The sequence below is a fragment of the Protopterus annectens genome, chromosome 1.part0, assembly GCF_019279795.1.
Source record: "Protopterus annectens isolate FY-2018-M chromosome 1.part0, PAN1.0, whole genome shotgun sequence".
Classification (NCBI taxonomy): Eukaryota; Metazoa; Chordata; order Ceratodontiformes; family Protopteridae; genus Protopterus; species Protopterus annectens.
Genome location: NC_056725.1, coordinates 1,795,584,500 through 1,795,611,045, shown reverse-complemented (window position 1 = coordinate 1,795,611,045; position 26,546 = coordinate 1,795,584,500). Strand labels below are relative to the sequence as shown.

General features: G+C 41.8%; 1 protein-coding gene across 2 annotated transcripts in view; it reads left to right on the top strand.

Moving 5' to 3' along the window:
* Nucleotides 1-26,546, top strand: part of PDE10A (phosphodiesterase 10A) — a 4,065,478-nt gene that overhangs the window by 2,114,707 nt on the left and 1,924,225 nt on the right. For both annotated transcript variants that reach the window (XM_044069581.1, XM_044069571.1), the window contains exon 5: nucleotides 25,989-26,038. In XM_044069581.1, the coding sequence (XP_043925516.1) occupies nucleotides 25,989-26,038 (50 nt within the window). The remainder of the gene's footprint in view (nucleotides 1-25,988; nucleotides 26,039-26,546) is intronic.

Genomic DNA, 26,546 nt, shown 5'->3' with positions numbered 1-26,546 from the left:
ACTCCCTACTCTTCATGGAATCTAAATTTTATGCTATCCCATATAATCCTTCCACAACTTGAACCAGCATCATCTTGTGACCTTAAATATTTGTCATGGTAAACCATTTTTCTGGTAGCTATTACTTCTGCCTGCAGAGTGTTAGAACTTCAGACTTTATCTGTCAGCCCTTCTCATTTGATTTTTCATGCTGACAGAGTACCTCTTAGCACAAATCCCTCTTTTTCCCCAAAGTTTGTTCAGAAACTAATATCAGCTAAGTCATTGAGTTACCAGTTTTCTTCCCTAATCATTCCAATAAGTTCTTCCCTAATCATTCCAATAAGTTGGAGTGCATGCTGCACAAACTTGATGTCCACAGACAGCTCAGATTTTATTTGGATAGGACAAAAGATTTCAGGAAATCAGACCAACTATTCGTTTCATTCTCTGAAGCCAGAAAAGGTAGACCAGTGGCTAAAACAACTCTGTCTAAATGGTTATCTGATTGTATCACCTTTGTTTACTCAGCTGCTAATATGCCTTTGCTACACAAGATTAAAGCTCACTCAACCAGAGCAGTTTCTACATCCTCTGCGTTCCAAGCCAAATTGCCCCTTAATAACATTTGTGCAGCAGCCACTTGGTCTAAACCTCATATTTTTATCACGCATTACAAAGTTGACAAGGCCGCCAGGGACAGGGCTTCTTTTAGGTCTATGGTTCTGAAGAATGTACTCCCGTGTGCCACCCAAGATTGATGGTGCTAGGGATGCTACCCATCAGTAAAGAATGAATGGTGAGATTGAACAACTTTGCATTAAGAAGTTATATGTACTCACCATAACGTTCCATGTGAATTGTTCATCCTGCCTTCATTCTTACGTCCCTCCCTCCTGCCCCCTCCTAGCTGATAGTTGACCTAGAGGTTGGTCTCATCCTGGTTGCTCAATTCTTCTTCCTCTCCTTAGGAGGATAGCTCATTTACATGGTTATAGTACACACAGCAAACAAGATCTGAGGTAATTTACAGTGCATCCTGGGATAGGGGCTTGGCCTCGAGCTACTGGAAGACCTCAAACTTTGCATATGGCCGTACCGGAGCCGATGGATTGGCTCCGAACCCATCAGTAAAGAATGAAGGCAAGATGAGCAACTCACATGGAATGTTATGGTGAGTACATAACGTCTTATTTTGGTAGTTCATTTATGGGCCCACATCTCTCTCTTTGAAGAAGGATTTTCAAAGATACAGCGAGTAGTTGCTTTCCTCTTATAGTCTGCTGCCTATGCCTCCTGCTCCACTGCCCATTATCCTTCCTATTTATGTTGATCCTTCACATCTCACTGATAAGGTCTTGTGTACCTGTGTCATGTCCCCATTGTTTCTTGTTGTGGGTGAGAAGGACTTCACTCAAGTGCTTCTAGAATCTGATTATATCCTTTCATCTCTGTCCCATAAACCATTCTGAATGCTTTCTTTTGGACTCCTTCCAGCAACCTCATATCCCTCATCTTGTGTGGCTTCCAGAATGAACACAGTACTTATGGTATGGTCTGGTCAGTAATGAATAGGATAAAAACATCTCCTTACTGGAGTTTTTCCTGATGATTGCTGCTGTTTGTTGTGCAGTCCAAATGTGCTCAGCAATATCAGATTTTTTTTTTTTGCCTTTCTGGTTGTCCCTGGTATGCATCTGATTTTCCATCTGCTGCTTGGTGCAGTTCCTATGCTTCTAACTTATGCCGCTGGTACTATCCCCAAGGGTTTAGGAAACCTCAGTCGTCAACTGGTTGGGAAAGAGAATTGGAAAGTCAGACTGGCACAAACAGTAGACTTAATCACATACACTTTTCTGCATGCTAGGACTTTTTGACACTTAGCATAATGATGCTACATTGTGAAACTAGGTGGCCAGTGAGGCATTTCTTCATCCGATATGTGTCCTGCCTCATTGCTATAATTTGCACCCCCATCCCAGTTGATGAATTCACACCAGGATTGCTGTTTACTAGACACAGTACTTTGCTTTTGCCCCCATTGAATTTCAAATGCCAACTTTCAGCCTAATCAGTTAGCATTTTCAAATCCTTCCTTAGACTGTTCCCTTATCGTCCACTGCTGCTTCTAAATTTGGGTAATCAGTGAAGAGATTGATCCTACTCTCTGTTCCTTATATATTTTTAGAATGAACATGACCCTGGTCAGGCCCCCTACAGTAATACACTAAATACTCCTTATTGTTGATACTGCTACTCTCACACAGCCCTCCACCCTTACTAGTTAATATTGTGACAGTCCAGTTCTGTAGTCTTGATTCTACCATCAGTCCCTCAAATCTTCCTAACATCTCTTAGATTAGACAGAGTGAAAAGTCTTGCTGAATCCAGGGAGATCACAGTTACTGGTACTCCACTTAAAGCTTCCTGTAATCCAGCATAAAACTGGATCACATTTATTTGTCAGCTTTGACCATGGACCTGTGTTACTGTTGGCATTTGGATTGTTGCCCATAGGAAAATAAGCTTCTTCTTCAGGAAGTTGTATGATTTCCTCTGCCACTGCTATTAGGTTAACAGGCTTGTAGTTAATTTGATATTTCCTGCTGCCTCTTGTTAAGTTTGCACCAGTTTTTGTCATACATTTCTCAGGTGCTTTGGCATTGGACAGTGATCTGTTGAAAACCTCATTAAGGGGATCTGGAAACACAACTGATTAGATACTTGAGGACCCTAGAAGGCAGCCCTTCTGATTCTTTGTTCTGCTCACCCACGGGGAAATCAGTTCCTTCTCAACCTCTTTTTTTTCTTGATATCTGTTCAGTGCTCTTCCCTTCCTTTCCTTTCCTGCAGCACATACTCCTCTTCTTGCAAAGTCTGAAATATTCTTTCATTAATTCTGCTTTTTCTCAGTCCTCTATAATCTTATTCTTGGTTTTGTTCACCCTGACCATGTCTGACCCATTGTCCCTTCTTTCTACTTTCTGGTTTTAAAAAAAACTGTTTCCTCTCTTGATCCCTTCTGCATATCCCTTTCAGCTCATATATTTGCCTTCCTTCTGCTATCCTCCTTGTTCTATGTCTGCATTACTCTGTCCTTCAATCTCTCATTTTGATGATTATATGCCCTGTTGTTTAACTTTTCCCTATTTTCTAGTCTTACCTTCTTAAGTAGCCACATTGACATTCACATCTTTTTGCCTCCTCTTCACACCATTGTCCATAGCCTCAAGTACTACATCCAAAACTCCTTCCAGTAGTTTATTTACCAATGTTTGTATCCTGGCCCTAATCAGTATTTGTAGGTTCATAGGTGTGTACTAGGCTTACAACCTGTAAGGCCTTTTTAAGCCTAGCTATGCATCCCAAATCTCTGACAAGTTCTAGTGCCCTTGGTGTAAGTGTAAGTAGGGGCTTGGGAGATGAAACATTTATAATTAGGGGTCTGGGAGATGAAACATGTAAATGCTTTGTCCATTAGAGACACAGGTGCCAAACGAGGGATGACAACTCTGTGCTGAGATTTCAGATGACTAGAGGCTTCTGAGCTTCCTAAAAACCTTAAGGTGCCTGTTTCCTTGCTTAGTTTTGATTTATTGCTTATTCTTACCAGTTGTACTTTTTATTGTCTCATGCCAATTTTTTTACTGTATTTTAGTACTATAAACAAACTGCACTGTTGTACTGCAACTGTCTGCCTTACTGAGCCTGTTAAATCATTTTAGTTACTGTTTTCAGTGTTTGTAAAGCCTTTTTAGCCATGTTCACTGTTCGAAGGGTATTAACTGGACATTTTCTCCATTAGTTTGTTCTGATTTTCCTGCCAAGAAATGCATCCTACAACTGATTTGTTTTTAGTTAAAAGCATTATCTAGAGTCTCCTTGCCCTTTTTATGTTTAAAACTTTTATTTAGTGTCTCTGTTGTTTTTTTGCTATGGTACTCACTGCTGTTTTTCTGCTGTGGTGTAAACATTTCTGTAGTGTTTTCTGCCTAAAATAGCATAGCTAGTAGCTGTAGCATAGTTCAGACTCAGGGCTGCTGTTTCTGGGCTTGGTTGTTGACCCCTGTTCAAATCATGGCTAGCTATAGGCCCCCAACTTTGACTCAAGATGCCCACCCCACCTGCCTTGACCTCTTTGACTCTATGAAGATTCAACCCTTTACCTTGATCCTGGGCAACTTTAACTATCCAACCATAGATTAGAAGAACTACTCTTGCCAAAACACAAATGCCCAGAGATTCCTTGATTTCGTTAATGCACATGCCTTGGACCAGCTGGTTGACACCCCCACAAGTGGTGATAATATCTTGGACTTGGTATTAACCAACATGAGTAACCACTGCAGCATCCCTACAGTGTCATCCTCCCAGGTAAGATCCGACCACAAAGCGGTCACATTCATAGTCACCATCTCCCCCAACCCCACCCCAGCTAGGGTAAAAAAAAAAAAATGTCTCTAAAGCGGATTGCAACCCCCTGAGGGAAGGCATAAACAGCTTCACAACCCCCTCTCCCTCTGTAGGAACTGGCACATATGTCCAAACCAACACCAAAGTACTATACGGGTATTTATATAACTACATGGAATCACGAATACCCAACAGGACAAAATCCTCTTCCTCAAGGAAGAGTAAACCTGTCTGGTGGACATGTGCAATAAATAAACTCTGTAATAAAAGAAAAAAATTGCTGTCTAGGACCAAGAAGGAGCAGGTGCCTAATTGGAAGCAATCTCTCCTTAGCATGAACAAGAGAATAAGAGCACTAGTGAAATCCTCCAAAGCAAACTTTGAGTCCAAACTGGCCACATCTACTAAAGACAATCATAAGGCCTTCTTCACATATGTCTGCAGCCTCAAAAGAAGCACTCAGATCTGTCAGAACTGGTGATCAAGGACAGCACATACACAAACACTGTAGATATAGCAAACCTGCTAGCAGACAGATTCAGTGAAAACTTCACCCATCTGTCCCTCCATCAGTAAATCAGGACATCCCCAGCACCTGCCCCCCCCCCACCCCTTATCTCTAGGGAGTAAGTCATCACTGCCTTCTCGGTCAAAAAATACAGCCTCTATGGGACCCGATAACATCCCAGGCTGCTTCCTACATGAACTCAGGCAGGAACTTGTAGCACCATTAGACACCCTGTCCAACCAAAGCCTGAGTACCGGCTTCATCCCAGCCAAGTGGAGGACAGCCACTGTCATCCCTTTGCACAAAGGTGGAGCGTCCACTGATCCAGGAAATTATAGACCTATCAGCCTAACTAGCCTGATCTGCAAGGCCATGGAAAGGATTATCATGGACCTCATTAACAAGGACATTGGCAAACTCCAAACACTCAATCCCACTCAGTTTGGTTTCATAAAGGAGAAGTCATGCCTGTTAAATTTGGTTGACTTCTTTGAGACAGTCAACAAAGCCTTGGCCGAGGGGAAGACTGTGCACACTGCTACCTTGAACTGGCCAAAGCCTTCCATACTATTCCCTGTATAATAGATAAAATCTCTCAACTAGGCATTATTCCATATGTTACCAGATGGGTAGCAAACTGGCTCACTGATAGAACCCACCCAGTCAAAATAGGGGAAGCCATCTCTAGCAGTAGACCCGTAACGAGACGAGTACCCCAGGGATCGGTCTTGGGGCCTCTGTTGTTTGAAATATACCTTTTTGAGGTGCAGGCCAAAACCAGTGGGCTAAGTCTGACTAAGTTTGCAGATTACTGCAAGCTGGGCCCTGTCATCAATTCCCCTAGTGATGACGACATCCTCCAAGAGGGTCTCACCGAAATAAATGACAGGTGCGAGAAACATGGCCTTAAACTAAATGCCAAAAAATGCATCATCATCCCCTTTGGGGAGAGTGATATTCCCACAAATTATCACATTAATAACAAGGTCCTAACCACTCAATCAGTCGTGAGGGACTTGGACACCCAGGTTGATAGCAAACTGACTTTTGACCACCATATTGCCTCATTGTACAGAAAACTTTCGACATGGCCCACCTCATTAGTAAGGTTATCTCATCCAGGGACAAGGAGGTCATAACATCACTTTATTCTTTACTTGTAAGACCCATTATTGAGTACAGTGCCCCTTTCGGCATGTACCTTACAAAGCACATGCAGAAGCTGGAGAGACTAAAGAGGTTCCTCACCAGGAGAATCCAGGGCCTCAAACATCTACCATACACAGATAGGCTAAAAGCCCTGTCCCTCTACTCAGTCTCATACAGACGCCTCAGAGGTGACCTCTGTCTGGCATACAAAGCAATCTCAAACCCCACCTTGATGGGACTGCTGCATATCCACAAGTCAGACTCCACTCGAGTAACCCACACGCGTGACCTCAACCTGATCTGTGACATCAATAGGACTTGTTGGCTAGACAGATTTGTGTCCCAGAGACTCCCCCCTTCTATGGAATAGACTCCCTCTCCATGTCTGTCAGAGTACCTAATTTACCCTTTTTAAGTGCAACCTGGATAACTGGATGGGGATCAGAAAATACACCACGAGAATTCCACCTGTGCCCCAGCTGGGCAGGGGCATCTAGTGCTGACTTGTCGGAACATGGGCTAAATTCTTGGCTAGGCTTGTAAGGGCCTCAGAGCCAATATCCTGGTAAGTTCCTATGATCCTTTGAATTTCCTGTTCCCCATCCAATTTTTCAAGACACACTTGAATTGGGTTAGGGAAGAATTCTGCTAAACATGGATGGGAAGCCTGTTCCAGAGAAGGGGTAGTCTCTTGGATGTATACCTGTCTTTGGAGCAGGTCCTGTTTATATTACAGACAAGGCTTAAGTCTTTAGAATGAGTAATTCAAATACTGGTTGTTTTGTGAATATGCAGAAGGTTCATCAGAGTGGGGTCCTGAGATGACTTGTATGCCAGGCATAGACTTGAGACAGTCTGCATAAGACATGTTATTTATGCCAGGTATTGTTTTAGTGAGAAACCTCTGTGGATGTCTCAATTGTTGGGTGTGTCTGGCTAGGTGCATGTCAAAGTGAGCATTGTACTCAATGACAGGTCTGATGAATGCAGTAGAACAATGACCTCCTTGGACCTAGGTGCTATACCTTTGTTTATAAGTTGCACAACATAGAATGATTTCCTCACCACTTTAGAAAGGTGATGGTCAAAGGCTAGATTAATTACTATGTCTGACCTCAAGTCTCTAACCAATGGGTTGACTCTTAGGGGTATGTTGTCAGTATGATAGTTACCAGAGGCGGCTGACTTCCCCGAAGGATACAATTATGCATTTCTTGGCATTCAGTTTTAGTCCATGGCTCTGATACCAGTTAGTTATCTGTGTCAGCCCTTCTTGGAGAACAACATTAGTGTTGGTAGGGGATTCTATGACTGCTCCTAATTTGCAGTCATTTGCAAATTTGGTCAGTAAGAGGCCCTTGACTTTTGCCAGATTATCTCTTAGTAGTAGAAAGTTAGTATTAGATTACTTCCTGAATATTCCAGGGTTATCTGAGGTTCCAGGTTTTATTTTCATTTCAAAGGCGACCATTTTGTGGTCTGATCTTACGAGAGGGGACATTACAATGGGGGAAGGGGGGAGGGGGCAGCGCTCTTCCGTATTAGTGAGGACCAGATTCCATTTGTGTGTCTGGTTGGCATATTGAAAATCTGGTCCTGGGAGTTTGTGTTTACATTATCCAAGAATCTGTGTGCCTCTACCTTTGGAATTATATATGATTCTCGGTGAGTAGTGGAGTAACTAAGGTTGCCCATGAATATGGTATTAGGTTGGATGGTGAGCGTTTCCATTATGCTAAAATATGTATTAAGGGTTTCCAGGGTCATAGAGGTGGACCTGTAACTTCCAAGGATGTGGTGTGGGATTTTGCCTATAGTGATTTGAATGTGGAAAAGTTCAAGTGCATCATATTTGACCAACCTTAAGGTATGTTTATTTTTTATGTAAATCAAGGCACCTCCACCTTTAGTCCCTGCTGTGTAGTAGCTGGTCTAAATTGGGTGTAAGGTATGATAGTCTTGCACTGCTTTGGTGCTGTCTGTGGCTTTAAACCATGTCTCAATGACTGCACAGATGCCATCCTTCTCTAGGATGAGCAGTGTCTTGTTTAGATTCCTAATATTGAGCAGTAACACTTTTAGATTTTCATGGTTTTGATTTGCTTTGTCAGAAGTACTTTCATTTTGGCATTGCCTAAAAGGGCACTGTGGGGGAGGACAATGTTTTAGTTAATATTTGAAAGCTTAGAGAAGAGAGCTGCAGACCATCCTTGTCAAAGCAGCATGGTCTGTTGACCATCTCTTTCAATGCTGAAAAATATTGCACCGCCTTAGTTACTCTCGTTCCATTTGTTGTAATCCACTCCCCTGAAATTCTGTACCATCTTGGACTCTGTGTTACTGCCCTTATCACCAATCTGAATACATCAGATGCATGAGTACTGCTGGCTAGTTGTACCTTTACCTGGACATGCCTGACCCCATGCCCTTCTTAGAACCACGTCCAGAATTCTTTCTTTTCTGGCCTTGCACTAATTATTTGAACTGCTTTGTCAGTTTCATCTCCCTTTGTGCCCTGGAGCTCAGAATCATCCACTCTGCCCATGGAAGATTTGAATCTCTCAAGATTTCAACTGTGTTCTCTCTAACCTCTCCTTTATTCTGTCATGCATTCTGTTGTCTTTCCTTGAATTTTGTAGGGAGCCAGTGCACTGTATCAGGCCACCATGCATGTTTGACAAGGTTGCTGTTAGTTATGGCTGATTCACACTGTACTTCACGTCAGCTCTTTGTTATCTCTGTACAGTGTAGCATGCGGTAGTGTACCACCAGTACCCAGCACTTCTCTATGTAGAAAGTTAGCACCCAGTCTTCACAGTCCAAATGGTAAACAAGGATGCGTATTCTCAACAGGTGGTGATAGAATGTATGGCATATATAGATAGCCTTTTGCCTCATTCTTTGAGAGTGCTCTAGGGTGAAGAAGTGTGTGTACACATTGCTCATGGGATGAAGCCCTAGGCCTTAAATTATCTTAGCATACGTAGCCCATGTAGACATTATTTACCGGCATTTTCAAAAATTAGGCAACTATTTGCAAACTATAATTTTTTTTTATATTGGCATTTTTTTTCCTAATATGAACATATAGCATTAACCCACTGTTAGGTTTCCCCAGAAAAAATTCACACATGTCCTTAGGTGGTCAGTCCCCATCCCAAACACACCCACATGTCCCTCCAGAGCAGTTCCGTCATCTGTCAGCAGGGCATATTTAGGCAGCTCAACATAAACACCTTATCATATCTCTGTCGCTGCATTCCTTATTGTCTGGTCCTTGGTTAAAGTCAAATATTTAATTAATGGGAGCTAGGAGAAATGAGAATGATCTTGATGTCACACTAGCAGAGGTTTTTTTTCTCTGTTATGTGACTTAGCTGCATGCTTTGAAATAAGGGTATGATTGCAAAGGAATAGAGAGAGTGCATGCATGTGTGTACATGTGCATGCATGTGTGTGCGTGTGTTTGTGTTGGTGGAGCAGAGAGTTTTGGAAGGAAGCTAACATAGGGACATTTTATTGCTTTTGATGCTGTGATGTTAGTCCATAGTCATGCATCCAGTATATGCAGTGACTGCACACTTTGTTTAACATTAGCATCTAAGGACACTTTTTTACATATTAATAACACTGGCTCTTTGCCAGTGCCACCTGAAACAAAGAAATAGAACGTATTATTTAGGAAATATATTGTGTTCTTTCCTGATATGTATATTATTCATATTAAATTATTGTTAAATAAATAACTGCACCAATCTTTTGTCAAGTTATTAAGGTACTATAAAAAGCTGGAACTGTCCTGAGATGTAATTGTAGTTCTTGCCTATCCAAAGTGCCACCACCCTCTCAATCTCATAAATTTCATTTATTTTGAAGTCACCCATGAAAAATATTTGGGGTTATCATGAATTTTATAACAATGCTTTTTTGGTCTTAGTCTGAGAATAATGGAAATTTTTACTTCACATTCAGTCGTATATACTTTCATTACAAATCTTTTGCAAATTAATTGCTAAAGGTTTGCAGTATATTAACATCTGACAGCTGACAGGTCCTTAGTAGAATGTTGAGGGGACCAGATGTTCCCCTGGGGTTGCAGTTACATAAGTTGTGATTTGAAGTGATAGTACTACATGCTGCATAGGTGTTAGAAGTTATGAGAATTACTTATAATGTCGTGAATTTTGTGGACGCTATTTGTAAAGCATTGTTCACAGTGATGTTTGACTTGGAGCACGGTATCTCTGTCTCTCTCTCTCTCTATTTGCATACCAAAGCCCTTTGTGATTCATATAGCTTTGTACCTAGCAAGGCAAGACCTTGAATGTTGTCTTGTCACATTGTCTACACACAGTATGCTGTCCACACACTACACATAACAAGCTTCCTTCTGGATGGTAGATGATTCACAGACAATACAACAACTGTGAGTCTTGTTCTAGTAGGAGAACTTATTGGGCTGTTTATGGTGGCAGTAGTCCCCGCTTTCCTGTTACATTCTTCACAATACAGACCTGATCAGCATATCAGCACTGAAATCAGTAAGTCAAGCTAGCAATCGGTCCATGGCACAATTAAAAAAAATATCAGTATTAGATTTCTTTGTGATGCTGACGAGCCTGTTACAGCTGCCATACTTGTCCCCCACACAGTTCCTTTCAGTGGAAGCTCACACAGCATCAGATCCACTTGTTGCCATATTGTGGCATAGAACAAAGGCTTGCTTTCTTGTCTAGTGGATGCGATGATAGGCCAGTGCAACTGGGAACCCCAATTTAGTTGAATGTAGCTACTTAGTAAGGTATATTTTACCCTACTAAATTGCTTTTCCAGCTACACAGCACTACACCCATGTGAAGCATAGAAATGCATAGCATACCTAATGTTGTGCTATACTCTCCTGTGTGTTATTCAAGAAAACTTGTACATCTTTTGTTTGTTATGGTTGAGTGTCATGATTCATTTCTATTCATCAATGTACATAAAGGCGGGGTACTAAACATAGTGTGCAAAATGTACAAGTACATCATTACAGTATGCCTATGAATAGTAAGGCCCATTTTTTGTATTTTGCTGTATATCTGACACATTTTTTAGATGTTAGGTTTATGGACCTACTGTCCTGTTTTTTATTTTTGGGGAATTTTAAGGTGGGTTGATATCTTTTGAATCTGTTGCACTAAATTCATGTTTCCAGAGGACGTGTGGACTGCAAATAAAAGGACATCAAACCTGCAGAAAATCTAAGTTGAATGGCATTAAAAAGGTTTCTTCCCAGTAAAAAAGGTAGGCATTGCTCATCTGAGACAATCTGTAAAGATGTACACAAGGAATGCATTTTTCTTACCAAATTTTCCCCTAGTGTCTAAACATACTATACATTAGAAGTGGTCTTCAATATAGCACCAAAACTTTCATTTTAAGTTGTAGAAATACAATTTGTGACACTGTACTGAGGTTGCTGTCACTAGTAGTAAAAATAGAAAAAAATCTTTGATATAACAATAATGTAGATTTTTAGAAATACAGATAAAACAAACAGTTTTGCAGTGAGGCAGAGCCTATCCCTGGACCCCCCCCCCCACATTGCTTTGTTGTTATGCATATCTTTGAAATAATTCTGCATAACTGCTTTACCAGATTAGATGGGAAAAAAGAAAGAAGTGGTTTAGATAAGAACTTGCAAAGCCTGGCACTGTGGGAGGTTCTGAACATGTCCACAATGGTAATAGTTCTGTGTTATAGCAGGCAAATTCCATATCGATCATTACTTTATCAATCTGCAAAACTTTCTTAACTGTTCTGAGATCATGCTCACTGCAAATAACAGGCAGAACAGTATCCTGCCTGCTTATTTCCTTGTCCTCCCCCCAAAACGGCATGATTAGCATGACTGTGTGGCACAGAATGAAGGAGCCTTCACTGCGACCAAGGTTAACAGGCTATGGTTAGCAGCCCTGGCAATGGAGAAGTTAGACAAGGAAGGGGAAGCCCAGTTACCTGCCATGGGGTTAGCATGCACTTGGAGACACAGAGGGCAGTGCAGTCTCCCTGGTGGTAACTGGAAAGAGAACAGATTATTCTGCAGGAGGAAGGGCCAGGCTTCTTGGAGAGGTGGTGAATGGATTTTAGGGCATGGTGGAAAACAAAATATGTGAACCACCCCTGATGACAGTCCAAATGTCAGCCCCTTATGGTTGACCCCTTGCTGTGGTGATAGGGGAATGAGCAGTCCAATTATCCAGAAGGGGGCTAATAGTCAACAGACAAAAGGGGTAAAAAACCCACAATAAATAAATGAAAAAACAAGCATGATTGAGGAAGTCTTCTCAGTAAAATTCTTTGGAAATACTATAAGACTGCTAGATTTGACAAACTTACCCAGAAAGCAGTAAAGTTGTTACACCAAAATCTAGGTAGGCTTTCTAGACTAATACCACTATGTGATTCTACCAGGCTAAGCCTTGCCAGGTGTATTCTTTTAAGTAATCTTCTGTACAGCATTAATACTTTTAATTAATTTTGTAGCATGTACTGCAGACATGTATGTATAACAGTGTTGCTGGATCCGCAGATCAGGTGTTCTGTAAAGAGAATCACTGTAGTTCCTTGAAGAATCTAGCTGGCTTGGGCTTAGTAATAAACTATATCTTGTACATCTAATATTTTGGCAGAATGGTAGCAGAAGTGGCTTTTAATCAGCAATAAAAGTGGAATTGCTTAATCTCTGGCAGTGTACTTGTGGATTCACTTAGGGGCTAAGGCTTCATTTATGTCAGCATCCTCAAGCCCATTCACTTAAAAGTGATTGTCGCCAACATCCAGTTTTGAGCATATTTTTAAAGTCTCTACCATCTGCCACAGGACTGATCTTTTTTCCCATTTAAAGTTAGCAGTCTTGGTCCATTGTAATCACTGCAGCTGTTCAGGCTATTTTTTTAACCTTCACATATGCACATGCTGTCTTACTTCCCTCTGACTGAATTCTAATGCTTTATTCATATTGAAACTGTGATGATGTGAGGTATTGCCAGCTATGCCAGAAGAAGTAAGGCAGTGGATGTGTAACATATGCCAGAATAGTTAGCTGGAATTTTGTAAAGGATTATATGTCATTTGTATATCAAACCGATTTGTACAGATGCTTCTGTTGTATAAACAAACAATGCTCATTTAATATCCCTAGTTTGCTTCTCTGACTCGTATATTGGAACTGCTCTACATCTCTCTGTCACTAGTAAAGTATGTATTGTTCTATACCTCGCAGACATTTGATAAGTATGTACTGCTCAGAATTTTCCCACCCTTCTGTATCACAAAGCTTTAACCAGAATTGTTAAATTGTATGTATTAGCATTTGTGTATGTTTATCAAGAATTGTAAATTGTATGTTTTAGCAGTTGTGTATAATTTCATATATATTATTCAATATAATGTATATCTTTGTTTTATTGTCCTATGTACTGTTTCAGAAATGTAGAGCTTTTATCCCTGGGCCTCCGCTGAAAAAGACCTGTGTCCAGTCGGACTTTCCCAGGAAACAAATGAAAAATAAATAAAAGTAAAATAAATGCTGCTTGTATTAAAAATGTACTAATAGTTGGGTCCTGCTGGACAGGAAAAAAAAACATACCTGTATGTCAGACTGTATTGTAACTGTTGAAATGAATATATTGTAACAGAGGATACTGGAAGAGAAGAGGTTAATTTTCATCCAGCTAACTTTGAAAAATAGTCTGAAATTAAATTACCTGGTTAAGGCCATAAATATTGTATCTCACAGATGTCCTTCAAGGATGCATCTGCAGTCCTTACAAATGGGTTGTCCTGTCGCCAGGCAGCCCCTCGGTCGGCCGGATTCCAAAGTCTGGGTCTGGCCTCGGCTGATGTCGCACTTCACCCGACGTCATAACTGCAGTTATTCGGGTATAAAGGTATCAGCCGACGCCATCTTCCTCAGTCTTTCTTGCCGCGTGGCGCCCGAAGCAGAAGCTGTTCGCAAGTGCCGGTCGGTCAGAACCAGAGATTACTACTACCGAAGACTTACCTCCTACCGAGGCCTCATCCAGCATGGTTGAATCTGCTACTGAAATCCCACCCGCTCTTGCAGGTTCTCAGGATTTATCTGATACTATCCCTTTGGATATTTCTACCCCTGCACGTGGAGCTGCTAGGCCACCTGCATCCATGTCGATTAAGGCCTTTGCCAGGGCTAAAGCAGCAAAATCTACCAAAACTGTGCCTGCTAAGACCCCCTCTCACAGGCCTAGCTCTAGTTCACAAATGCTTAGTCTTGCAGAGGATCTCATTTCTTTGATCCGGGGATCCCAACCACACCCAGACAGGGCCTCTCACCCACCTCCAGAGAAGAGGCCTAGAGTAGAGCCCCCTGAGCCAGTTTCTTCAGATGACTCGTCTGATGAATCAGATAATTCAAACCCTCCAGAGGGCCCTTTTTCTCCTTATGAAGACTCTGATGCTGAAGAGTCCATTCCTTCTGCCTCTCCGCCTGAGGAATTTTCTTTTGGGGAAACCTTACATGCTATGAGGGAACAATTTCAATGGCAGGGCCAGGATTTTTCAGACTCTAGGAAAAGGCTTAGAACCTTTTTGCATTTTCCACAGCATAGGCCTTTAGCCATTCCTCCAGTACTTACTGTTGTGGATGATGCATTTAATGATGCTTGTACTGCTCCTGATTCTCTTCCTCCGGCCCCTGCTAAGCCCGATAGGTACTACAGGGTTCCGGACACACATTATCATTTGTATAAGGCTCCTTTTGCAGATCCCGAAACTATCTCCCAGGGACCCAAGGCTGTAGCAGCTACTTCTGCCAAAAACCCCCTCCCCTCTGAAAGGGAATCTAGGGCCTTAGAGAGATGGGGTAAAAAAGTTTACACTTCTGCTACTCTTTCAGCTAGGGCCTTGAACTGTCAATTCCACATGATTCAGTATCAGGAATTTATGTTAGACCAGTTAACTAAAAAACTGTCCTCGGATGAACCATTAGACAAAAAATCTGTTCAGGAAATGGTACATAACATTCAGCAGGTCAGTAATCATTCCTTAAAATGCGGCTATGATGCACTGGAGGCTTCCTTTAGATCAGCCATGACTGGTACAGTGATCAGAAGACATGCATGGTTAAAAGAACAGTCCTTACCAGACCATGTTAAATCAAAGCTCCTAGATGCTCCCATGGATAAGCTCAATTTGTTTGGCTCCCCTGCACAGCAGGTGCTGAAGAAGGTGGAAGAGAAAGCAAAATCTGTCCAGACAGTCAAGGATTTCTTGCAGGTCCAGCCACCAAGGTTTAGCAGGAACTGGCCTTCCAAGAATTGGTCCTTTCCAGACACCACCAGAGCTCAGAGAGGCAGGAATAGGCGCTCAAGAGGCAGGGGTCAATCCAGAGGTGCCTACAGGGGATGTCAGTGGCAGCCTAACAACCAGCGAGGTACAGCCACAGATCCAGCCACCACCACTTCCACAGGACAATCACAGTGACTTGGCTCTGGCACCGCCTACCAGGGAACAACTAGAAGCACCCTTAGGCGGGAAGCTAGCCTTATTTTCAGTAAACTGGCATTACATCACAGGAGACAAATGGATTTTACAGACAATAGACCAAGGTTACAGGTTTCACTTCCATACTCTACCAAGGAAGAGAGGAATGCCAAACCTACCTCCAAATCAGAAGACAGAAGCTCTAAAACAGATAACTCACTTACTAAGGATGAGAGCTGTAGAAAAGGTACCATCTATGGAACAAGGGCAACGATTTTACTCCAGACTATTCCTGGTACCAAGAAAAGAAAACCAATGGAGACCTATTCTCGACCTGTCCGCTTTAAACACATACCTCATTGTTCCAAAATTCAAAATGCTGACCCTACAGCAACTTCTTCCCATGCTGGGCAAGGAGTCTTGGCTGGTAACTCTAGATCTCAAGGAGGCATACCTGCACATCCCCATATGACCAAATTGCAGAAGATACCTCAGATTTCTTGCAGGATCAGAGCATTATCAATTCTCAGCATTGCCCTTTGGCTTATCTACTGCGCCCAGAGTATTCACGAAATGCCTGGCATTGGTAATTGCTCATTGCAGGCTTCAGGGAATTCAAATCTACCCTTACCTGGACGACTGCCTGTTACAAGCGGACAACAAAAACAAATTAGCAAAAGACTTGAAAAGGGTCATTCATCTACTGCAAGTCCTGGGATACACAGTCAATATAAAAAATCAAGGCTGATACCATCCCAAAGGATAACCTTCTTGGGTGCAAAGCTGGACACATCAAAACAAATGGCATTCCTAACAGTAGAAAAACAGGAGCAACTCCCTCTCTACTTCATGGCATTAACAAAGCAGAACCAGCTAACAGCAAGAAAAGTACTGCAAGCCCTGGGTTACATGGCATCCTGCATAATATTGATTCCACATGCCAGACTACATATGAGAAAGTTACAGTGGTACCTAAGGAATTTATGGTCTCAGCAGAAGCACAGCCTAGAAACCCAAATTCCAATAATTCCATGCCTGAAGCAAGAATTCCAATGGTGGGCTCAGGCCTGTCAAACAAACAAAGGACTGCCCTTCCACAGCACTCAACCAAGCCAGACCATCACAACGGACGCCTCAGACCTCGGTTGGGGAGCGCACATGCTGGACAAGTGCATACAAGGCTTATGGACTCAAGACCAGCTGCACCTACACATAAATCAAAAGGAAATGCTGGCAGTAAAACTGGCCATTCAGACATTCAGACCATTTCTTCGACAGGGTCAACTGTTGATAAGGATGGACAACACCACAGTTATGTGGTACATCAACAAACAGGGAGGCACACATTCATACCCTCTATGCCGGATGGCAATGGACCTCTGGAATGTGGCCCTGAGCTTCAACATTCAGTTACAAGCAATTTTTGTGCCAGGAAAAGAAAATATACTATCAGACATCCTAAGCAGAACTACCACGGATGCCCACGAATGGATGCTGCATCCGGACATCTTCAAAACCATTACAGGAAAATGGGGACTACCAGAAATAGACTTATTTGCATCCCCACACAATCACCAACTGAAAAAATTCTGCACGAGGACGTACCACCCACTTGCTTGGAAAGTGGACTCCCTATCTTTCAGTTGGAAAAACCTGACAGCATATGCATTTCCACCTCTTCCTTTGATGCACAAGGTGCTATTGAAGATCAAAGAAGACCGTCCAAGGATCATCCTGATAGCTCCAGATTGGCCAAGGCAACATTGGTACCCATTACTGAGGAGTATGTCTCGGGAACAAATATGGCCTCTGCCCCTAGTTCCCTTACTGTTAACACAGAACAACTTCAAAACCCTGCATCCAAACCTGAAAACACTGCAGCTGGCTGCCTGGAACATTGCATAAGACCAAATAACCCAGAATTATCTCAAAGGGTTAAAGACATTATTTTGGAGGCTCGCAGACCCTCAACAAGAAAAAAATATTCAGCAAAATGGAAAAGATATCTCATTTGGAGTACTGCAAAAGGAGAAAATGTGTCACTGGTAAACATAGCTAACATCCTGGAATACTTGGCAGAGCTCTTCCACAATGGCCTGTCCTATTCTTCCATTAAGATTCATGCATCAGCTATTTCAGCAGAATACAACTTGGATCCTCCAGTCTTCTCACATCCTCTGCTCAGGCAGTTTCTGAGAGGAATTAAAAATGTAAAACCACCTAGGAAGCCACCATTGCCAGCATGAGACTTGAACTCTGTGCTAGAAAAGTTGACACTACCTCCTTTCGAGCCAGCAGCAACAGCAGAATTACAGTACTTATCTTGGAAAACTGCTTTCCTACTTGCAATCACTTCAGCAAGAAGGGTTTCTGAACTACAGGCATTAATGGCAGTACAGCCCTTCCTGATCTTCCATCAAGATAGAGTGTCCATGAGAACTAATCCTACTTTTATGCCAAAGGTGGTCTCCAGGGTATCTTTAAACCAGGCTATCCACCTGCCTACATTCTTCCCCAACCCACAGAACAGGGGAGAAAGACTGTTGCATACCTTGGATGTACATAGACAATTACATTACTACCTGGACAGGACCAAGAGCAATAGAAAAACTGACCAGCTACTGATAGCATATGCAACAGGAATGGAAGGAAAAGCAATTTCAAAACAGACAATCTCTAAGTGGATAGGAAATTGCATTAGATTTTGTTACTCTTACCATGGGAAGAAAACTCCAGAAAACATCAGACCTCACTCTACAAGGGCTACAGCCACTACCACAGCTTTTTTACGAGGAGTGGCTACCAAAGACGTTTTAGAGGCTGCTACTTGGAGCTCCGTGCATACATTTGCCAAGCATTATAATTTACCCTTGTACTCCAGATCCCGAGCAGGTTTTGCCACTGCTGTTTTGCAAGGGATCTTAAGTACACCATAATCTTATTACTCCTCCTCCCCCAGTTTGGCTATGGTATTCTACCCATTTGTAAGGACTGCAGATGCATCCTTGAAGGACATAGTACAGTTTTGTACCTACCATAAATGTAGATGTCCGATAGGCATGCATCTGCAGTCAGGATTACCCTCCCTCCTTCCCCTCTGAGGTACTCCTAGGGTATTTACCCATCTTCTAGCTAGCTGGGGGAATCTGTTGTGGTGTATTTGTTTGTATATATGTATATACATGTTTATTTTTATTTGCTTTCTCTTATTTGGAAACTTTTGCAATTATCCAAATTTAGCCTTCCTAGAGGGCACCTGGCATCTGGGGCAAGAAACACTGAGGAAGATGGCGTCGGCTGATACCTTTATACCCGAATAACTGCAGCTATGACGTCGGGTGAAGTGCGACATCAGCCGAGGCCAGACCCAGACTTTGGAATCCGGCCGACCGAGGGGCTGCCTGGCGACAGGACAACCCATTTGTAAGGACTGCAGATGCATGCCTATCGGACATCTACATTTATGGTAGGTACAAAACTGTACGTTCTGACTGCAGCCAGAGACAAAGTGTCTGTGAGAAGCCTGGTTTAGTATCTATGCAAGAAGTGAGGAAGTAGTAAAATTGTTTTACAGCTTCCAGATAATGTAACACATCTTAGCAAAGTTATATGTGAGTGTATTATGACATTTTATATGCAAAGATCCTGGCTCAAGTTTCTAGTAAAGAGGGTAGTGTGGGAAGCAGAGTCAGATGACCAGATGTGATGTCATTCTACAGCCAGCACTGAAATGATATTTAGATATTAATAAGAGATGTCACTTAGCTCTCAGAAGTCTGTTTGTGAAACCTGACAAAGAAGGGCCACTCACCCACATCATCTTGCCTTGCTCTTGTAAGTGAACTAGGTGACAGTCATTCTTTAAATTAGTCAGGAAAATATAGTGAAAGCAGTTAAGTATTGTTTTTCTCTATCTGTTTGAATTTTTCCATTTGTGTTATTTTTAATATTTCCTGTAATTGCAACTCTAGTGTTTATTGTAAGTAGATATTTAGTATTTCCATGTTCTTTTATTATTTATTATTAAATATATTTAAACTTTTCCTTTTCATTGTGGCTGCTCTTTCAGAGAATGTTTTAACCTTGAGTAGTTGTATTTATTTGGTGACACTGTGGCTGCTCCTGAACGCCTTGCTGTTTGGTCAGCATTACCACTGGTGTTAGTATTAATTTCACTCAGTGTAATTGGGTAACCTGGCAAGAGCCTTAGAGTAGCTGGCTTTGTGGGTGTTCTGGTGGCAGTGTATCTAACTTACAGCCTGGGCATAGCTAGTAAACCTGTGCCAGCCTTTCCCAGGTATGTGTGTGTGTGTGTGTGTGTGTGTGTGTGTGTGTGTGTGTGTGTGTGTGTGTGTGTGTGTGTGTGTGTGTAAGTGTAAAAAAACAAAGCTCAAAAGAGAGTGTGAGTGTGTATCAACTACTTTGAACAGTGACCTAAGAGCACCTGATTTCACAGAGACAGTGGCATCCGAATAATGACTTAACTCTTGCTGCTGTGTCAGTGGGGAGCCTTATTTGGTGCATGGAGAGAAAGAGGGGAAACCCAGCCCCAGGAAGGGAATGTATTCCCTTTTGCTCTTAAGGGAAAGTGTGCTTGGTGCAGAGCTGTGTCTGGAAGTACTGTGTATCTATTTTTGTTCCAAGTGAATGTCCCTCATCAATGTAGGGGGTGAGGATTGAGGCTCCTTGATTACTGGCTGAGAGGAGGGACATCACAGAAACATACACAGGTCAGTGCAAGATTAATTCAATTTGCTAATCATTCTTTGGCTTATTAAAATAAGGAAGAGTTACATATTTTGTGCAGTGTATAATCTAATGTTTTCTGTACAATTTGTATTTATTATATGCTAACTAAACTAGTTCTCTTAAAACAAAGTGTTTCTGTGATGGGTTAAAATTCCAAATGTCCGCAAAAAGTTATGTGTACTTAACTTAAAGCTCTAGTGCTATTTGTAAGACAGTATTATCTTTTTATTGGAAATCTTACACCTTAATGTGGTGCTCACAGCAACATTTTTATTTGAATATATGTGTAGAATGTATGTAATAGTCTCTGTTGAGCATTACTGTCTGACCTCCTCTGAAAATGGGCTTTTCTGTGTGTCAGGGTAGTAAAAAATATATATGAATAATCTGTTAAAAAGTACTAGAGAAATATTAAACAACCAATGTAGGAGATTCTATAGGAATGAAAAGTTTACTGATTGGTTCTCTGACTGAGTAGCTGATGCATGAAACAGACTTCCAAATTACATTAAAGCAAGTACTAGTTTAGATATTTTTCATAGTTTCATAGTTTAGTACTAGGCTATCTGCCCTGGGGCATTTGTAAGCCTAGCCATAGTGATGTGGCTTTCGCCACCCCATAAAATGGTACAAAATGCACAGAATACATTTAGACTACTGTGCCTCTGTCCAGTACTGACACAGTGAAGGTCCCCTTATATAATAGAATTAGTTTACTGTGCCCCTGTCTAGTAGTGACACAGATGTGACCCCTGGGGTAAACTTATGATCTCCCATCCACTCATCAAGATTTCTCTTGAAGAGAGTCAGTGAGGGGCTCTGCCTAACATGAACTGGGATCTTGTTCCAGAGCATGGGAAGCCTCTGGGTTATGAATCTATCCCTCCAGCATGTCCTATTCATACTTGTGCTGAGGTTTAAGTCTTTAGCTCTCGTGGTTCTGATGGATTTGGATTTTTTGAGGTGGAGCATGTCCATCAGTTCCTGATTGGACATGGCCTTGTACGTCAGGCAGAGATCACCTCTGAGCAGGCAGTATGCTACTGAATAGAGCTGGAGTTTCTTCAGTCTGGCAGAATAAGACATATGTTGGAGACCCTTGATCCTCTTGGTGAGGTACTTTTGTGGTCCCTCCAGCTGTTGCAAATGCCGTGTGAGGTACATACCAAATGGGGCATTGTACTCAATCATGGGTCTGATGAGGGAGGAGTATAGGGGTACAATGACATCCTTGGATCTGGATGTGAATCCCTTCATGATAAGGTGTGCAAGGTAGAATGTTTTTCTAACCACTTTGGCAATGTGGGTGTCAAATGAGAGGTCGCTGTCGATTTGGGTCCCTAGGTCTCTGATTACTTTTTCCGTACTCAGTGGATAGCTGTCTATGTGATAATTTGTGGGTACTTTGCTTTTCCCAAAGGGGATGACTATACATTTTTTGGCATTTAGTTTAAGGCCATGACTCCGACACCAGTTGTCCGTTTCTGTGAGGCCTTTTTGTAGGATGTATGTGTCCGCTGGTGTATCGACTATGGCGCCTAATTTGCAGTCATCTGCGAACTTTGTCAGCCACAACCCTCCCATGTTTGCTTTAACATCTGAGAAATAAATGCCGAACAAGAGGGGTCCCAGGACAGATCCTTGTGGGACACCACTTGTGACTGGCTTTGAGTCTGACATTGCTCCAGCGATTTTAACTTTATGGGTTCTGTCCTTTAGCCAGTTTGCAACCCATCTAGTGACATAAGGGTTTACATTAAGCTGTTGAACTTATCTATGATGCCTGAGTGGGGTATTGTGTTGAAGGCCTTAGCCAAGTCCAGGTAGGCTGTATGGACTGCTTTGCCCTCATCAATGGCTCTAGTGACTATTTCGAAAAAGTCAACCAGGTTCAAAAGGCAGGATCTGCCCTTTACAAAGCCGAACTGGGTGAGGTCAAGTGTCTGTAGGTCCCCAATATCTCTGTTTATGAGTTCCATAATGATTCTTTCCATAGCTTTGCAGACCAGGCTGGTTAAGCTTATGGGGCGGTAGTTCCCAGGGTCTGTAGAGGTACCCCCTTTGTGGAGTGGGACCACTGTTGCTGTACGCCAGTGTTCAGGTACATATCCTGTAGTAAGGCTAAGGTTAAATAGCATTTTTATGTGCGGGTTTAGCTCCTCTTGGAGTTCACGTAGCACACAACCCGGGATACTGTCAGGCCCCATTGATGCTGTGTGTTTTTAGCTTTGCTGAGGGCGGCTCTCACCTGGACATCTGAGATGACAGGGAGATTACATTCAGCTGGGAAAAGTATTTCTTCTTTTGGGGGGGTGAGGAAGGGGAGAAATTTGCACTGAACCTGTCAGCCAGAATGTTGGCAATATCTGTGGGTTCAGTGTATTTTTTGTTGTTGTGAACTAACTCTGAGCATATCTGAAGGTTTCCGCCCAGGTTTCTAACATAGCTGAAGAAGGCTTTGTGGTTATCTTTAGTGTCCTTAGCGATTTTTCTCTCAAAGTTGGCCTTGGATGTTTTTATGAGAGAACGTAGTTTTCTGCTAGTGTTGATCAGAGATGTCTTCCCTTTATGGGATTTTGCTCTGTCATGCAGTAGCTTCCTACTTTTGTTATACAATTTGTTAATGGCTGAGGTCCACCAGACAGGACGCTTGCCTTTGGTGGAGAGGGACTTGGATTTATTTGGGATTGCATGATCCATGCATTCTTGGAGATGTCCATAGAAAGCATTTGTTAAGGATTCAGCATTGTGGGATGTGGTATCCACTGGCCCAATGGGCTTAAAGGATACCATCTCAGTCTTAAGAAGAGTGAAGTCTTCTTTTGAGAAGTTTTTCGCTGTGGTCTTTTGTGCTGGGGGTGGAGGTGGGATATGTATATCCAGGGTGATTAGTTTGTGGTCAGATCTCACTAGTGAGGGGTATACCTCCGGTGTGGAGCATTTTGTCCCCATGTTTGTGATGATCAGGTCTAGTATATTATCTCCCCTAGTGGGAGAGGTGACTAGTTGTTCCAGTGCATTTGAATTTATGAATTCCAGGAACCTTTGGGCTAGGGTGTTAGGGCTAGAATAATGTACCCAATCTATGTTAGGGTAGTTGAAGTCTCCCAGTATGATGGTATTTTGTGATACATTCATATCCTCCAATGTCTTCAGGAAGGCTGAGTGGGGTTCCTGAGATTGGGAGGATGGTCTGTAACATGCTACCAGTTGTATAGCAGTTTTGCCTGTGGTTAGTTGCACCTGTATGGTCTCCGATGCTTCATGTGTTGCTACTAACCTGGAGGTGTGGGTGTCCTTGATGAATATGGACACCCCCCCTCCCTTTGTGGTTTGGCCCGGGTTTTGGGGCCGAAAAGCATGATACGAGGTATAGCCTGGTAGTGCTGGGGTGCTCTCAGGAGCCTTGAACCGTGTTTCAGTTACTGCACAGACGTCGATGTTCTCCATACTGAGGAGTGCATTGAGTGCCTGCATCTTGAGATTTAGACTTCTGGCGTTGAGCAGCATTACCCTTAGTTTTTTTCCATTTTTGTTTTCTAAGGAGGTGGGTTTGTCTTTTGAGCCTTGCCTAAAAAAGGCACTATGGGGGTGGCAAGAGCCTTAGCCAATATCCGGAAGCCCAGTGGTGACAGGTGCAAGCCGTCCCTTGCGAAGCAGCATGGCTTGTCCAACATGTCATCTCAGGCAGACAGACATTGGATCCCCTTAGAATGACACCAGTACTTGAGCCAATTATTAAAGCTGATCATCTTGTCTTTGTATTGTGGCATCATTCTTAGTGAGGGCAAAATGCTGCTCAGGGTCAGGGTCATACCAGCCTGGGCTACATAATCAGAGAGCTCCTCTATGTCTCTTTTCATGTAGTCCAGGGAGGTAACGTCTCAGGTCATTCACGCCAGCATGGACAATGATGGAGTCATATTTGTACTTGTTTTGGAGTGACCTGAGTGCGTGTGTTATGTGGCGGATCCTAGCTCCCGATAGGCAGCTCACAGTCACCCTCTCCTTGTTCAGCCTGGTAAGCGGGACATCAGTGTGCCTGACTATAGAGTCACCTATTACTAGTGTATCAGGCATGGTGTTTGGACTTAAGGGCTGTGATTGATTGACACACTGATTTATTGAAGTATGTGTTGCATGTGTTTTGTTTTGAGGTGGTGGATTTTTGGATGTCTGCTTTGGGAGCCTCTGTTGTTTTGGTAAGTTATTTATTAGAGCCTCCGAGTATGTCTTTGTGTTTTTGTGTGTTTGGTTTGCAGTTTAAGAACAGCCTGGACACTTATTATGGGAACAAGTGGTTTGGTATATTGGCAAGCTAGAAGGGCATTAATGCACGTGCTTGAAATATTTGTATGTATGTATTAAAAGCAAGACACGTTTGGCCACAGTATCAGCTATTTTATAACTTGGAAACAATAAGCAGAAAGAAAAACCTGATGATATTTACATTGACAGATTTAAATGCATTTACTCACAAGCTAAGTAATAAGGTTAGTATAAGTTAAACAATCAGAACTATTTATTAGTTATTTAAGCGGTTTTAAGTAGATACCTATACACAATTTTATCAGTGTCTGTGTAAAAACCCAAATATCTTAAAATGGAAGGGAAACCACTAAATTAAAAATTAATATTTGATATTTTCTTTGAAAAGTGTAGCATAATGTCAAACATCCAAACTATGAAGTACCTACTAAAAAACATCTAAGCTTTCCTAGAGCAGCTTTTTGCAGACAAGTCAGGATAATAATTACACAGAGAAAATCTCATCAGTATTACCGGTGCATCTTATCCATTATATAATTATATTTAATGAGGTTCTGGTGCAATTAGCCAAAGCAGAACACTTGGAAAACATTCCTTGTTCAGCAAAAACTGGAATAATATCTGCAGTTTTCTTTAAATGTGCAACATTGTCTGACCTTTATATGCTCATTTTATTGTATCAGTCATGACTTTAGCCTGTTAAAATATTGTGACTACTTAATATGATAAATCACACACACAGCCCTTAAAAGCTTACCTGTGTTAGGCGTGTAGTTGTTTGCATTTGTAGGTAGCTCAAACTCTTGAAAGTGAGGTTTGAAAAGCTTTTTGGATGTTCCCTAGTTTGAGGAAAAAATATTGGAATCCTGCTGAGACAAGAACAATTTAGTTTTGTTTCTGCACGGAGTCAGTTAAGGCTTAATTAATGTCCATATATGTGCAGTGGCTGTACTCATTTTAATGCTGACATTTAGCAGGCTGTTTATTTAATAAGAAGTTGTTTTTTTAATGTTAATAGTATCAGCAACAGTATATTGACAGTCAAGATAGTAGTATATTGACTGAAAAGCTATTTTTTTTCTTGGATGTAATTATGACTTATTGGTTATTGCAGACTACCTTAGAGGCTTTATTTTATTAACCTTATTTCATACAATGTAATGTATAGAAGTGTCTTTATTCTGTTCATTGATGTATACTTCTGTGCCTTTAATATAAAATGAGCAGCAGGGTTAATTAGAAAAACGTAAGTTTGTAGTGTACTACTGTTGTAGCACTTGCTGCTTAATCTCTGTAGTGCTTGACTTCTAATTCAAGTGATATCCCAAATAAATTTATATTGTAAATGACATTTGGTAGAGTTGTTCATAAAGCTGCACCTTTAATTTGAGCTAATTATTTTCCCTTGTATTTGCAGCCACAAAAGCTGATGGATTTGCACTATATTTCCTGGGTGAATGCAACAATGTAAGTACCTGTGTTTTAAGAATGATGTCTCACACAAAATAACACCAGGTTTATTCTGAACATTACATATGGGAAATTATTGACAAATTCTTGACCATTATTTTCTTTGCATTGTGCAACCAGACATCTCATATCTCTCAAGAATGTCCCTGTTTTTGCCTAACAGGTTTTGTCTGTTCCTCATAAAGTCTGTGCTTTTCTGGCAAATCACTTAGGATCAAGGTCACTAAATAATGACTCCATAATGACACACATTTAAGTTTCAGACTTCATATCCTTCAGAACATGCATGCTAACACAGTGCCTGTTATCTTTGTAACTGTCTGAGTTTATTAAAGCAATATTTAACATCTGTCCCTATTTTTGGTTCTTTGCCCCCTCCCCCCATTATTTTATGTTTTGTCCAGATTTCTTGTGCTAAGAGGTTGAGAGGTATGAGACATCTGTTCTTGTTAATCTTTGGCATTTAAGCATGTGCAATTACATGGAGATGAGGATAGCACTATAT